Genomic DNA, 14,708 nt, shown 5'->3' on the forward strand with positions numbered 1-14,708 from the left:
CCTGTGTGCACCTTACTTGTAAGAGCCCAGGGCAGTTAGCAAGTGTCTCTCGCTGCTCAGGCAGAAAGTCTTCCAGGAGAAGCAGCGAGGCCGGACAGCTCAGGGAAATAGGATATATGGGGTAGGCAAAAGTAGGTTCACAGAGTGTATTCTTGTGTCATTTATTAATTATTGTATTATTTTCCATAGAAACAACTTCGGCCCACCCCTGTAAGTGGGGCTTATGACCTGTCTGAACTGCACATTCAGCTTGGGTCCTGGGGGAGGGGAGACAGACAAAGGACACCCCCTTTCACCTCCCCATATGGGAAGCCAGGAGTCCTGGTCCATTCCTGAGCAGGCGAGCACCACAGAGCACCTGGGCAGCTGGAAACCCAGGTCATCCCCATGGCCAATGCTACGTGGTATCTACCAGCAGCCGCTGACCGGTGTCTTTAACAGAACTCCATCAGAGGCTGCAAATTGGCCCCGTCAGGCCAAGACCAGCTTGGAGAGGGTTTTGATTGATGCACACAGAGTTTGAAAAACATTGTAACTGCCCATATTGAAATTTTTGGATATTTTGTATCAAAAAAATCTGTATTTTTAGAGTCTGTTGAAAGGTCAGAGTAGCTGCCACACTGAGCCCACGTTTGGCCTGGCAAACAGCCCTGGACTCTGCTGTCCCCTCCTTAGAGGGGCCCCAGTGGTGTGGGCCTCTCTCCCGGGGCCATGTCAGCTCAGGCCCTGGGGACACAAGCACGCTACACCCCTGCTCAGTGCAGGAGTCACCGCTGCACTGTCTCCTGAAGAACTTTCGAATCAGGAAGGAATCCTCTGGCCCCAGGGCCCAAGATTCACTGCAGCTGTCCCAACCGAGAGGGGGACACGTTCCCACACAGGCCCTCACCTGGCCCTCAAGGGGGACCGGGATGTGGCACTTTACCTGCAGCAGCAGGTCACTTGGGCCTGATAAACAGGCCAACAGGAGGGCCCCAATTCCTGCAGAAGGGAGTGCCCTGGGGGGAGGGAGGGGCGAGGGGTCTGATAAGATAATCTAGCCTGGATAATTTGGGACGTTCTTGTTTCCAAGTGAAAGTAACGACAAGGCAAACAGAACTGTACAGTAAAAAGGGACTGCGTGAGGGGAGCCAGCTGGAGGTGTTTTTCCGAATGCTGAGGGGCAAAGTGGAGCAGGGGGATGGAGGTGGGAGGCTGGCGCCTCCGGGCCGGGGTTCAGCACCGCGGACAGCGGCGACCCCTGGTGGACGGTGGATGCATGCGTCCCTTGCCTCTGAATTTTGCAGCAAAAACTAGGAGAAAATGATGGAAAGCTGGAGAGGGACCAGACACCGTCCAATATACAAAATGTATAATTTTAAATATCTCTCAGAACAACCCTGTCATTACTACTATTATAATCATCACCCCTTTTCACGGTTGAGGAAACCTGGCTTCCCAGAGGTGAGGAAGTAATCACTCACCGCACACCGGCTGCATGCCAGCATTGGCGCTGAGGTAGCCCGGCTCCCCGCCCTCCACCCACCCACTTCAAAAGCAAAAGCAGGTCCAGCGATTCCACCCCTGGGACGATGGACTATGACTCAGCCTTTAAAAGGAAATCCTGCCACGACATGGGTGAACCTTGAGGACATTGTGCTAAGTCAGACAAGCCAGAGATAAATGGACCAATCTGTGTGACTCCCCCACCCCCCCCCCGTGTGACATGAGCTGCCCAGAGTAGGTAAGGTCACAGGCAGGAAGTGCAGTAGAAGGGTGGGTGCCAGGGCTGGGGGAGCCATGGGAAAGCTGCGTTTTGTGGGGACAGAGTCTCGGTTCGGGGTGATAAACCACCTGGAGACAACGGTGGTGAGGGCTGCACAACCACGTGAGTGTGCTTAATGCCACGTAACTGCACGCTTAACACGATTAAGATGGTAGATTTGATGTTATGTGCATTTTGTCACAATTTTTTAAAGTTAAAAAAAAAAAAAAGACAGGATCACCTCTCTGCCGGGCCCCCATCCCTGCCCTGGTCCCACAGGGGAGGCCGGTGGTCTTCCCTTGAGGAGAGATCTTAGTCCGTGAATCAGGTGCTCAAAAACATTTGCACGCGTGTGCTTCCCGGAGGCTTCTGAGACCCAGAGGGACTCTGCCAAAGCTTCAGTGTCCGGAAACACGTGTCTGTGTGCCGTTTGTGTGGTTAACTGCACCCCCTAGAGCGGCGAATTATTAATATTTGACACCAGATGTAGCATCTTACAAATCTTTTACAATTCACAGATGTTGGCTGCAGACACGTAACTGATTACTTGTCTGCACGGAGAATCCCAGTCTTCCCTCCCTCCAGGCCCTGGCAGCCGGCATTCTACTTTTTGTTTGTAGGGCATTGACCATTCCATGCACCTCCTATAAGGGGGCGTATACAGTATTCGCCCTTCTGCGACTGGCCCATCTCACTTAGCATCATGTCCTCAAGGTTCACCCACTATGCACGTGGACCAGAGTGTGCGGATCCAGCCATCTGTCCACGGGCATGTGGGCTGCTTCCGTGTTCCAGCTGTTGTGAGCGGAGCACGGGCGTTCAAACAGCCCCTCGAGACCCTGCTTCCTCTGGTTTGGGTCTGTCAGGAACCACTGCAACGTGAAGTCAGAGAAACAGGAAATTCGTGTGAGTTTCCTTTTAGGTCAGAAAGTATAACCTGCTGATTTCCAAATTCAGGTTAGAAGAGGATCTTACGGTGTGTTTTTAAACTTGATCTCATAAAATGTACTCTGAATATGTACACAGAGTAGAGAGAATAAACATCTGAGTAACTGCTGTGCATCCATGTTCCGCCTGCTCCCAGTCCCCCCCGCCGCCCCCCGCCTTGTAAGTGCTGGACAATAAAGCAAATCCCAGACAGAATGTCGTCACCTGTAAATGCTTCAATATTCATATGACCTGTTCTTTTAACAATACCCAACATCCTTAGAAATTCCTGAATACAAACAGGGAAAGCCCACTGTTACTGATATAGAAAACTTTGCACAGACACATACAAATTTATGAACAGTCTCAAGTTGCCCTGCAGATATGGGAAGCAATTAAAAATTTTACTCAAGTGGAGAACGAAAGACACAATTATTCCATTCTTAAAAGATTGGCCTATTTACCTCACATTTAGGTGTGTGCATTGCTTTTGTTTTCCAAAAGTGCATAAGACAGCCGAGGATTCCGGGATTGTCCGTATCTATTTATTTAAATATAGAGCTAACCTCACTTTCTCTAAATGCACAGGGTGTTGCTCAAGTGCTGAACAGCTCTCCTGAGCCCCTGGGTGCTGTCAGACGTGTTCTATTTCCCGAGTTTAACTTTCTTCTGTTGCTAGAGTCATTTATGCTCATTAAATAAAACCCCGCCTCGGCCCGAGAAGCTCAGGGAATGGCGTGACCACCGTCCACCACATTCACGATGTTCTACAAAGCGCTGGCTCTGGGGCCAGGTAAGGACTGGTGCTCCCCCCTGTCTAGTAAGTCGGGGTTCCCTCTTCTCCTCTGGGTCCTGTGATGTTAATGCCACCTGGCACCACCGCTTTTATTTGGGGAACAATTGTGAATCATGAGCAAAGGCTTAACTCAAGAAACAAAACCAGCAAGAACACGCACGGTGTCCCAGCTTTCTGGACAGCATCCTCCCAGATCGCACCCAGATGCTGAATAATTTAGCCTTTTGGGCAAAGTTCTCATTAGAATAGGTCGAAAACATGAATAATTCAGGCATTTGCGAATCATACCGCTCAGCGGTGCTGACACCGGCCAAAAAACACCTTCGGCACTTACAGGGAGGCTCTGGGCGGCCAGATCAGGTGGCTGGGTCGTGGCGACACCGAACTTGGTCCATGAGAACTCCAGGTCATGGCCATTGGTATCAAACTACCAACAGCGCCTGTCACAGTTTGCAGGTCGTTGAAGTCTGAAATTTCTCCTGCAACTAAAATTCCTTCTAGGAAACCGTACTGCACATCCCTAGCTCTCTCTCGCTCTCCCTCACTTCCCCAGACCACTGTCTCTCTCCTCAAAGCCCGACGCGCCTTCACTCTCAGCAGCCGGCCCGCTCCCTCCCTCGCTGGGGAAATGGAGCCCATCAGGAGAAAGCTTCAGCCCCCCAGACCCTGTTTGCCCATGAGCAGCCTCTGCAGCCCACATACTCTGCCTCTCACCTTTTTCTGTAAGGCGAACCGGCCACCTCCTACCTCTTCCAGCTCAGCCCTGTGTGGCGGGACCCCACCCCTCTCGTTCTCTCGCAGACAGCACCCCATGACTGTCCCCTTCCTCTCCCCCATCGTCAGTTTTTCATGGCCTAATGAATCTTCCTCATTGACATATAAACATGCAGTTATTGATCCTATCTTTAAAATTAATTCACAATATGGATGGCAAAGAAGCTTTCTTAGTTCATTCAGGCTGCTACAACAGAGTACCATGGGCTGGGGGCTTAAAAATGAGACACTTCTTCCGCACAGTTCTAGAGATCAGGCAGAATGACGTCAAGGTACAGGCGGATTTGGCGTCTGGGGAGGGCCTACTTTCTGGTTCACAGACGGCCAGCTTCTTGCTGCTTCCTTAAGTGGCAGAAGGAGGCGAGGGAGCTCTGTGGAGGGGGGATTTGGGGGGGGGTGTCTCTTTAATAAGGGCACTAATCTCATTCATCAGGGCTCCACCCTTATGACTTAATCCTCTACCAAAGGCCCCACCTCCTAATACCATCAACATAGGACTTCCACAGAGAATGGAGGGGCAGGGAGGGGGCAGACACGAACATTCAGTCTATAGCATAAACACAAGAAAAGATACTTCACATCATTAGTCGTTAGGGAAACGCAGGCTCAAAGCACCACGAGATGCCACTGCACACCAAGGAAAAGGTCCCAGACTGAGAAGACCGACCACGCCAAGTGTTGGCGAGGGTGTGGGGAACTGGACTCTCCCTCACTGCCCAACGGCCTGCCTCTGAGTGAACAGGAAGGTGCTGCCCAAATGCCCGGCGGTTCTCTTGGGACAACAGGTTTCCCCTCCTGAGTTCACTGTTCTTTGGAGAACGGGCTGGCAGCGTCCTACAATGTTGCAACTGCCACACAAGCCAGCCGCTCCGCTCCAGCTTCCCCCAGTGAAAAACTGGGATTCCCGAGCACACCCTCCCCCCAATGCTGTGAAAAGCAGCCACTACGACAGCCACAGCCCACACGCAGCCCACTCTGTGTCAGCAGCTGGGAGCCTCCCACCCCCCGCTGTGCCCCCTGGGCCTTCATATTCAAGGACTTCTTGACAAGAAGCTCCTGGGTTTGTTTGTTTTTTCACTAAAGACTTATCCTTGGAACCATGGCTACAGAGAGCATTTTGACGGTTGCCAGATGGGAAGGGGGTGTGGGGGAATGGGTGAAGAGGTGAGGGGATTAAGAAGTACAAATAGGTAGTTACAGCATAGCCACGGGGATGTCAAGTGCAGCATAGGGAATGGAGCAGCCACAGAACCTATACACACGCCCCATGGACATGAACAAGGGGATGGGGGTGGCCTGAGGAAGTAGGCAGTGCTGGGTGGAGGGGAGCAAAGGGGGAAAAATTGGGACAACTGTAATAGCATAATCCATAAAACATTTTTTTAAAAAAACCTGTCCTTGGATTTTTTGCCATCTGACCAACTCGTTTATTTGATCAATTTATGGATTTTTGACCACGGGCAAAACTATTAGGGGAGCCCCAAACTGCTTAGACATGTATGAAATGTTAGAGGAGAAAAGAAACAAAATGCTCCAGAAGGCTGATTTTTTCATGAACGAGAAATGTGAGCATCACCGTCTCAACTTACGGCTGGGCTGGAGGTAACATGTAATGGGCACTAAGTGAGTTAATTAAGGAGAAATCGCAACTAAACCCAACATCAGGAGAGAGGGATGCTGCTCTTGCCGCAGGCCCCCTCTTCTCTGTCTGCCCTTCCCCATGAGGCTGGTGCCGGGAGGAGGGGCTCCTTGAATTGGGTAGACATCCCCTCGAGAATCAGACCCCAGGGAAAACCATCCAAAAAGACAAACTTCCAGGAAGAGGTGCTGTACCCAGGAGTTCTGGAGACCTCAGATGTCAGAGCCAGCTCCAAGTCTAGGAGGTTGTACTAAAGCCTCATGTTGTCATCCAGACACGGCCTTGAATGATAGATAGTCAGGAGACGTGGGAGCCCAGCCCTGCTCTGCCTTTCCCAGCTATCAGACCTTGGGGAATTTATCCAAGCTCTTACAACATCGAGTTTCGTATTCATTTACTCAATAAATTATTATGGAGTGCCTTTTATGTGTCTGGCACAAGGAATAAAAGTCATTAATTTAAATAATTGGCTATAAATATTACTGATGTGGAAGTAATAAATATAAAATGAGTGTATATGTCATAGAGCCCTTGGGATCTCATTGTGTAGATGTGAGATAACAGAATGTATACATATTGCCCTGGCTGGTGTGGCTCAGTGGATTAAGCGCCAGCCTGCGAACTGAAAGGTTGCCGGTTTGATTCCCAGTCAGGGCACATGTCTGTGTTCCTAGCCAGGTTTCTGGTTGGGGACACGTGAGAGGCAACCAGTTAATGTTTCTCTTCCACATCAATGTTTCTCTACCTTTCTTTCTCCCTCCCTTCTCCTCTCTCTAAAAACAAATACATAAAATCTTTTTAAAAGACTCCAGTTTAAAAAAAAAAAAAAAGCAAAACTAGAATGTATATATATTGGTCTCTGTCCCTAGTTCCTGGCACACAGCTCCTAAAACCCTTGTGATTTCCAAAGTGGTAAAAGCACTAGAAAGGCCTTTTATTCTAATACTTGGTCTTTGACTCTGGTTCCTGACATGGAGCTCCTAAACCCCTTCCAATTTCCTGGGGTCTCTTTAAAAGGACAGACACAAAGGGAGAGAAGGTGGCCATTGAGCAACAGAGGTGGAGACTGGAGTGACGCAGCTGCTAGTCAGGGGAAGCCGAGGACTGTGAGCACGCCCCAGAAGCTGGAAAAAACCACCAAGGACCCTCCCCTAGAGCCTTCGGAGGGAGACTTGAACACCCTGAGTCAGACTTCAGGCCTCCAGAACTTGAGACCATAGCTTTCTTGTTCTCAGCCACTCATCTGTGGTGCTTCGTGACGGTGGCCCTGGGAAACTAACCCATGTGGGCTTCAAAAAGATCCGTCCTGCCAGGTTGGAGGGCGGCCCAATTGGGTGAGGGTCGCCCAGCTGGGAATGCACTGCAGTTGTTCCCAGAAGAGATGACGGCTCCCTGCCCCAGGGTGGGGACAGTGAAGTGTGCAAAGGAGAAGGAGTTGAGGAATGTTTAGGAGGTGCCATCTACTGAGACAGTAGCCAGTGGCAAACACATTGAAAAGTGGGCCTCAGACATGTTCCAGAGATTTGTCACCAACAAGGTGGGCACAGGCAGCGATGACACTGAGGACAGGCCAGTGAGTGAGGAGATGGGTCAGGCCAGCATGGGCAGAGCAGTCACGGGGCTATGCAGTCAGTAGGGGATCGGTGTGGGGTCTCTGGGTGGAGGGAGTCAGGGGGAGTAAGAGCGACATCGGGGATTTGGACTGGAAAGGGGGATCTGCAGGAACAGCATCAAACACCTGAGACACAAGTGTGATCTGAGTCTGGGGCCGTTGGCCGCAGGAAAGCCCACACACGCAGCCTGTCTCCCCCGCCGCAGACGTGGCTGGCTGACCCCAGCATCCACGCCTTCCCGTCCGGGAGGCCCTACCGATCCAGCAGAATGGGCACAGGTGCAACCCTCTTGCGACCCCAGGACAGGAGTGGGATTCAACAGGGGACTCTGAGACCTCACCAGATGTTTGAAGACCTGCACTTGGTCCGTGGGTCCTCAAAAGAACCCTGGGAGTGTTGACGGAGCAGGTGCATTACTCCTACTTTCAAGAGGAAACAGGCCCGCAGTCCCGCGGCTGGTCAAGGACGCGGCTGGGCTCCAGTTAAGATCGACCTCCAGATCTGCCTTCTGCCCTTTCCTGGGGGGGGCGGTCGGTTGGCGGCCAACATAATGAAGCCGACTGAACAAGCACGTTTTATTGCGATAAGATACACAAAACAGAAAACCTGCCATTTTAACCATTTTTAAATGTAAAAACTGTGGCTCTTCACGTGGCGGTGCTACCCTCGCCACCATCCAACCACAGAACTTGTTCATCTCCCCAAACAGAACTCCGCACCCATTGCACAAGTACTCACCATCCCCGCCCCCCAGGCCCCCAGCACCTGGCACCCACCCTTCCACTCTCCGTCTCTGTGACCTTGTCTGCCCCAGGTACCTCCTATCAGTGGAATTGCACATTATTTGTCCTTTTGTGAGAAAATCCACATTTTTACCCCAGATTGCACATATGGAATTCAAGTTATAATCTTGGCTACCTTGTTGATTCAAATGCCATTTTTACCGGGTCTCTGCTGTCTTTATTTTCTCCCAGAAAAACAACATGAAAATCTGGAGTGTCTTGTTTAACCCATATGCTATTTTCATTTGAGCAGGCAGATTTTTTCAATGTTGTTTTTTTTTTTAAATCTCCATGGACAATCATACACTCTTCCATGGAAAAAAAGGACTCAGAGTTTCCATGGAAACTTAATGTCAGAAACCTAACGCAAAACTCTTGAAATTTATTTTCAGAAACTGTTTTCTAAGAGTGGGCAAGTGGATGCCGGCTGATAATCCTATTTTCAAGTTCCTTTTGTTGTTTTTATGTTTCTACTCGTCAACTAATTATTGAGTACCTAACCAGGTCAGGCACCGTGCTAGTGGGTACCGGGCACATAATGTGGGCGGGACAGAAAGGGTGCCGGCCTGAAGCTTGGTAATCTAAGGAATGCTGCAGGGGCCCTGGCTGGACGGATCGGGCGGTTAGAGTGTCACCCCCACACGCCACGGTGGCGAGTTCCATCTCTAGTCAAGGCACACGCAAGAATCAGCCAACGGATGGACACATAGCTGCAACAACAAATCTACGTTTCTCTGTCTTCCCCCTCACCACCCTCCTCTCTAAAATCCATGTGAAACAGCGCTGCCGGGGTTTCCGAGAGCCTCCTCACTGATGACGCGGGGGAGGCAGGGGACATATTGGGGGCACACTGACGATGACTGTGCGGGTTATACCACACAGCGTCTGAGGCCTCTCTCTGGAGCTCCTGACTGTCCACTCTCAAGCCACTGAATATTTCTGATCACAACAGGGAAATGGCTTTTGACTTTAAAAAAACGCAGGTTCAGCAAAAAGGCGGAAATTCTGACACGAACCTTGAGAACATTATGCTCAGTGAAATAAGCCAGCCACAACAAGACACGCATACACTATGATTGCATTTATAGGAGGGATCTAATGCAGTCAGACTCCAAGAGACAGAGAGTAGAACGGTGGTTGCCAGGGGCTGGGGGCAGGGAGAAGGGGGAGCTCTTGTTCAGTGAGTTCAAGAGAAAGTCCAATTTCGAAAGAGGGGAAAGTTCTAGAGATCTGTTGTGCAGCCACGCACAGAGAGTTAATGCCACCGTACTGTAGGCACGCTCAAAAATGATTAAGATTATAAATTGCACGTTATGTGTTTTTACCACAATTAAAAAAAAAAGTCTAGCACAGCCCTGCCATACAGGGGACGCAATTCAGGTTGGCTGAAAGCGAGAATCGTCTTGCAGCCTCAAGTCTGGGCCTCATGTTTTTTCTGCAGGTTTTAGCTGTGGGGTTAGGAAGGGTTGGTGGTTCCCCCTTATTGCCTTTTTGGGGTGTGCAATTTCAGATACAGCTGGGAGATACCGAAGTCAAAACTTTTTTGGAAAGTCACCTACCCAGGGCCATCTGTTTGTTGGACAAGTCCGGCAAGTCCCCGTGACACACGGACTTCGAGTCTCAACTCTGAGGCTGGCCTCACATGGCCACGGTTTTTCAGGGGTTGACGACAGATCTGCTTCAGGCAGCAGCCACTAACATGTGGGGTGCCCTTGGTCATTGACGGAGTACCCCGACATGTGTTTACCTCCTTTCGGCCTCTGCCTCCTCTTTACCAGGCCCTCTAGTATCTTCCCCATGCTTCACCAGAGGGGTTCATTTGCAGAATTGAAACCTTAGTTAAGGTTTGTCGAGGTTTGTTTTAAAAAATTGGCTGTTCCCACCCACATTCCCTTGAGATATAAATAGAAAAAAAAAAAAAAACACGAGGTTTAGTTAGCAAGGCAAGACACCCGAGCTCCATCCACTTGATCCTTGAAGAGGAAATCTAAGAGGTTCTTACTATCACTTTTTCAATCCTATATAAGGTAGGTCAGTAAGGCAGCAAAAGCACATCCGTTTTTTTGCTCCTTCAACTCTTTTTTCTGATTCTTCTTGGGGGAAACTCTAAAACGGTGAGTAGCTAGTGGTCCTACCAGACCCCAGGCTCTTCTTTCCTACGTGCGTTCCTGTCAGGCCAGTGCATGCCGTGCTCAGATTTCTCTTTCCCCACGGAGCTAACACCTGGGAGGACTCGGGCCCGGCAGACAGGCTTGTCATGTCTCTGATTCCCATCCTTCAGGGGAAGTGGCATCTCCTCCACAGAAGGTCCGCATGCAGCCCAAGCTCTGCTCTTTCCACTGGAGTTTGCAACACGTGTTACTCTGGCTGGTGTAGGGAAACGCGACCACGGTCGTAGCATGGTTGACTTCTGAACGGTGTGCGGAGGCTTCTATAGTGATCAATCATATAAATATATTTTTTATAAGGAAAGGAAACCAAGTCAGTCTTTAGGTGGCACTTCTAATTTCATCGTTGGGGCATATCCAGGAGAGGGCCCTGAGACAAAGGGGACTGAGATCTTTTCAGTGTTTGGTTTTCATTTGGATATTCTGTCTCATCACTTAATACCACACTTGTCACATATGAAAAATTCTCAACAAATGTACAGTTTCCGTGAGCCAAAGAGGGGGCACTGCCCCCAGCCGTGCATGCTCCTGCTTGCCCCTTACCAGATGTCACTCGTTCCATGTGCACAGGTGGACAATGAGCATCACAGACGTCCTCAGTGCGGACGACATTGCGGCGGCCCTGCAGGAGTGCCAAGGTAAAGCACACCTGAGGTGCAGGAGGGTTTTTCTCATGCGTTTGCCCTTCCGGCAAAGCCACAGAAAAGTAAATGTGAACTTTGCTGAAAATTCATGGGATCGGAGGGTAAAACCATTATTAATTAACTAAGGCTACAAGGATATGAAATCTGAGCACATGGGGACCTTTCTGGGAGGCCAAAGGCACTGACCGGGGGGAGGAGACCGGCAGCTGCCGTGCAGCCGTCTGACCCCAGTGGCTGCCGTCCCCTTGTCGATTAGGCCAGTGGTGCTGGCGTCTTGGAGACACAGCCTGTAAGTTGGGCCAGGTGGGGGGACAAGGGGGGGGGCGCAGAGGGACAAATCGAGTGGAGAGGGAAGGCTGAGTGGCGGCAGCCAGATGATGCGCAGTCTTGGCTGCTTAAAAATCTCCAACCAGCCACAGCCCTTTTGTCTTTGGAAAACAAAAAACAAACAACAAAAAAAAACCCTTTTCTTTTAAGTAGAGCATCCCTGTAGCTCAATGATACGATGAGAAGTCTTTTTAATAACCCATGTCTTCAGTGCCTTGGCCCAAACACAGGGTGGGATCCAATGGGCACCAGAATGACCCGCTCTCTCTTCTTCAGACCCAGATACTTTTGAACCCCAAAAATTCTTCCAGACATCAGGCCTCTCCAAGATGTCGGCCAGTCAGGTGAAGGATGTTTTTCGGTTCATAGACAACGACCAGAGCGGATACCTGGATGAAGAAGAGCTTAAGTAAGTTTTGTCCTAAGTCTGCCTGGTATCCCAACATCAGTAGTGGGGTGGGGTACAGGGGAGGCCAGTTTGCTCAGTATTTCTTCAACGGCCAGCCTTGATGCCCATCACTCAGCAGAGCCCCAAGAAAGGGAAGGAGCCCTGACTGGTGTGGCTCAGCAGCCTGGGCGTCACCCAGCAACCCAAAAGGCTGCCAGTTGGACCCCAGTCAGGGCGCACGCCCGGTTGTGCACCAGGTCCCTGGACAGCGGCGCACGAGAGGCAGCTGATCGATGCTTCTCTCTCACGACACTTCCCTCTCTTTCTCCCTTCCTCCCCCTCTCTCTAAAAAATAAGTAAATAAAATCTTCAAAAAAGTAAAGAAAGGGAGGGACCTGAGTCAGTTAGCCATACATCTAAACATAGGCGCCTAAGACTGGAGGTGCAAAAATTCACTTGTTTTAGGGGTTTTCTTTGGTAAATGGACTTAACAAAACCCTGAAAAAACTTTCAGAGACAAAATGCCCACCAATACTTTTTTCAGTGAATGAACCCTTTGCTGGATGAGACTTTGACTGGTTACCACAACCTGCTGGGAACGGAATGTTCGTTTGCTTCAACAGAAAGAGCAAGGGCAAGCGGAGAAATGAGCGGTCTCTCAGAAACTTCCCTGCGGTCTGTGTTGCTCTGTAGGTTTTTCCTCCAGAAGTTTGAGAGTGGTGCTAGAGAGCTGACCGAGTCAGAGACCAAGTCCCTCATGGCGGCCGCAGACAACGACGGAGATGGGAAAATTGGGGCTGACGGTACGTTCACACCTGCACTTAGTGTAAGAGACTAGCTCAGGGAGCATGCAGTGGCCGTGAGACCAGCTGGATGTGAGTTCGAAGCCCCCTTTCTTAGCCTTATGGAGCCTCAGTCTTCTCACCTGTAAAATGGGATGAAAGTGAGGGTGCAGATGATATGGGGAGAGACCCTGACAGAGTGCCAGGGGTGTACCATAGAAGCTGGCCCGCTGGTCACTGTCTGTGGACCAGAAAACATCCTTCACCCAACCAGGGCATTAGCTAGTTGCCTGGCCAATTATTTACAAGACATCCTAATGTACCCTGAAAATAGTGTCAGGAATTTCCACCCAAGGTACTTGAGCCCCTCTAGATAAGAGAAGGGCTGACATTCTCAAGACAGTCCCAAACCAGAGAGTCTATCATCTAGAGCAGGAAAGCCTCTTAGCGTCCAAGAGTTTTAACAGATATGTCCATTGGATATTAGCCCACCGAATGGGCAATATCAGTCAGAGAACACAAACCAAGTCAAACACCATTTATGGAGTCTTCTGTGTGCAGAGCCCAATATTCAAATGGGAGCATAACTGCAAGGCTGTGGAATGGCTTTACTCTGGTTGTGTCACACTGCCTGCGCACTCTTCAGCTCCTTTGTGCTCGCCAACGCAGGAGGACTCCTGTGTTCTCCTTATGGTGGCATTAATTTGAAATTAAAACTGCTACTTTGGATCCTTATTTTAAAAACCTACTCAAAATGATGCCACTATCTCTTCCACATTGGGAGTTAATGTAGCTTCTAAAAGTAACTCAGAAAAGACAGTTTAGGCAAGGTAAGATCGATATGCTTAAACCTGACCATGAAAGACTTCCAAATGGGCAAAGCTTACTAACAAATATGAAGTAAATCCCCACTTTTCAATTCCTATCTATAGCATCCACACATCATCATCATCATCATCACTTAGTATTGTTATTGTTGTTATTATTATTATTCTCTTTTAGCAATGTAAATTTTGGGGGTATGGTTATAGGGTTCAAAGAGAAAAGTTAGTTCAAAGTCCCACCCTATTAAATGTTTCCTAAAAATGCAAAGCATAGCTACAGAACAGACAAAAACCTCCCCTTTCTATTTTAAACTGACCAGACACAAAGTTCAGAGGTCACAGATTTTGATCGCCCTTGCACGGAGCTCACCCATTGCCAGGGAGAGGACTGGGGACTGACTAGTTCTGGCACGAGGGGCTGTGTTGCAAAGCTAGAGAAGCTTGGGAAGTCAGGTCCTGTGGGCGGATGAGACCACGTGGACCTGCAGCCAGTGGCAGGCACAATTTCTTCCTGTGTGCCCTTCCGGGGCCGTGCCCATCACCTGGCAGTTTGCCTGTTCCCTTTCCCCTTCAGGATGCTCACTGGCCATAGCCGGTCAGAAAAGTCCTGAGGTATCTCCACTGACCCTTGTTCTCACCTCTTTTGTTCTAGAATTCCAGGAAATGGTACATTCTTAAAGACCCCAGACCATGGGGATAGACACAATCAGCTGGAAGGCCTCCGAAACCCCAGGAACATGGGACACCCCACCTCTTCCCCCTAATTTATTTATTGTCCCCCTCACCCCCCATGCTCGTGCATTCTAGCGAGGTAACAGAGTAGACAGTCCGTCCTTTTGGGAGGTGGGTGTGCCCCAATGACTCCTGTGAGGCCCTCAGCAGACAACACCTTTAACAATCATCCAATAAAGGCACGTTTCTCACCGTCCGCCGAAGTGTGGGTGTGGTCTTTTCTCAGGAAGGGAGGCGGAGGAAAGCGATTTGGGGACTTTCAGAAAGGTGTCTGGTCCCCTCAAGCCCTAAGTGAGCAACGTCTGTGTTGTGCGTGAGTGAACAGGGAAAACAGGCTGGAAAAAAAGTCACAAACAAGTGTCATTGTCAAGCTAGGATTTTCTCAGCAATTTATCCAAGCTGGAAATTAATAGGAAGGGATGTTAGCCAGCATAAAACCACCCATGCTTATGTGATTTCTGCTGCTGGGCATTAGATTTCCGAAAGAGGGATTAAAGTGAAAAAGCAAATGGTACAAGACAAAGAAGCAGGAGGCTGCAGAGCTTGGTAGAGCTAAGGAGGCTTGCTG

The 14,708-nt window shown here is 49.8% G+C and overlaps 1 protein-coding gene and 1 long non-coding RNA gene across 3 annotated transcripts in view; one reads left to right on the forward strand and one right to left on the reverse strand.

The window, feature by feature from the left end:
* The window catches only part of LOC123478333 (uncharacterized), a 27,102-nt gene continuing 12,394 nt past the window's right edge, over positions 1-14,708 (reverse strand). Inside the window, exon 4 of one of the 2 annotated variants that reach the window (XR_008427046.2) lies at positions 1-2,616. This is a non-coding gene — a long non-coding RNA (uncharacterized lncRNA). Of the gene's footprint in view, positions 2,617-11,665; positions 11,804-14,708 lie in introns of those variants that run through there. The other variant, XR_008427045.2, reaches the window with a different exon arrangement.
* Positions 11,021-14,106, forward strand: LOC112319668 (oncomodulin). The gene is made up of 4 exons (XM_024577034.3): positions 11,021-11,081; positions 11,691-11,823; positions 12,496-12,605; positions 14,061-14,106. Exons 1-4 carry the CDS (start codon positions 11,021-11,023, stop codon positions 14,084-14,086), a joined length of 330 nt encoding a protein of 109 aa, XP_024432802.3. The 3' UTR covers positions 14,087-14,106.

Source organism: Desmodus rotundus, chromosome 6, assembly GCF_022682495.2.
Source record: "Desmodus rotundus isolate HL8 chromosome 6, HLdesRot8A.1, whole genome shotgun sequence".
In the NCBI taxonomy this organism is placed as follows: Eukaryota; Metazoa; Chordata; class Mammalia; order Chiroptera; family Phyllostomidae; genus Desmodus; species Desmodus rotundus.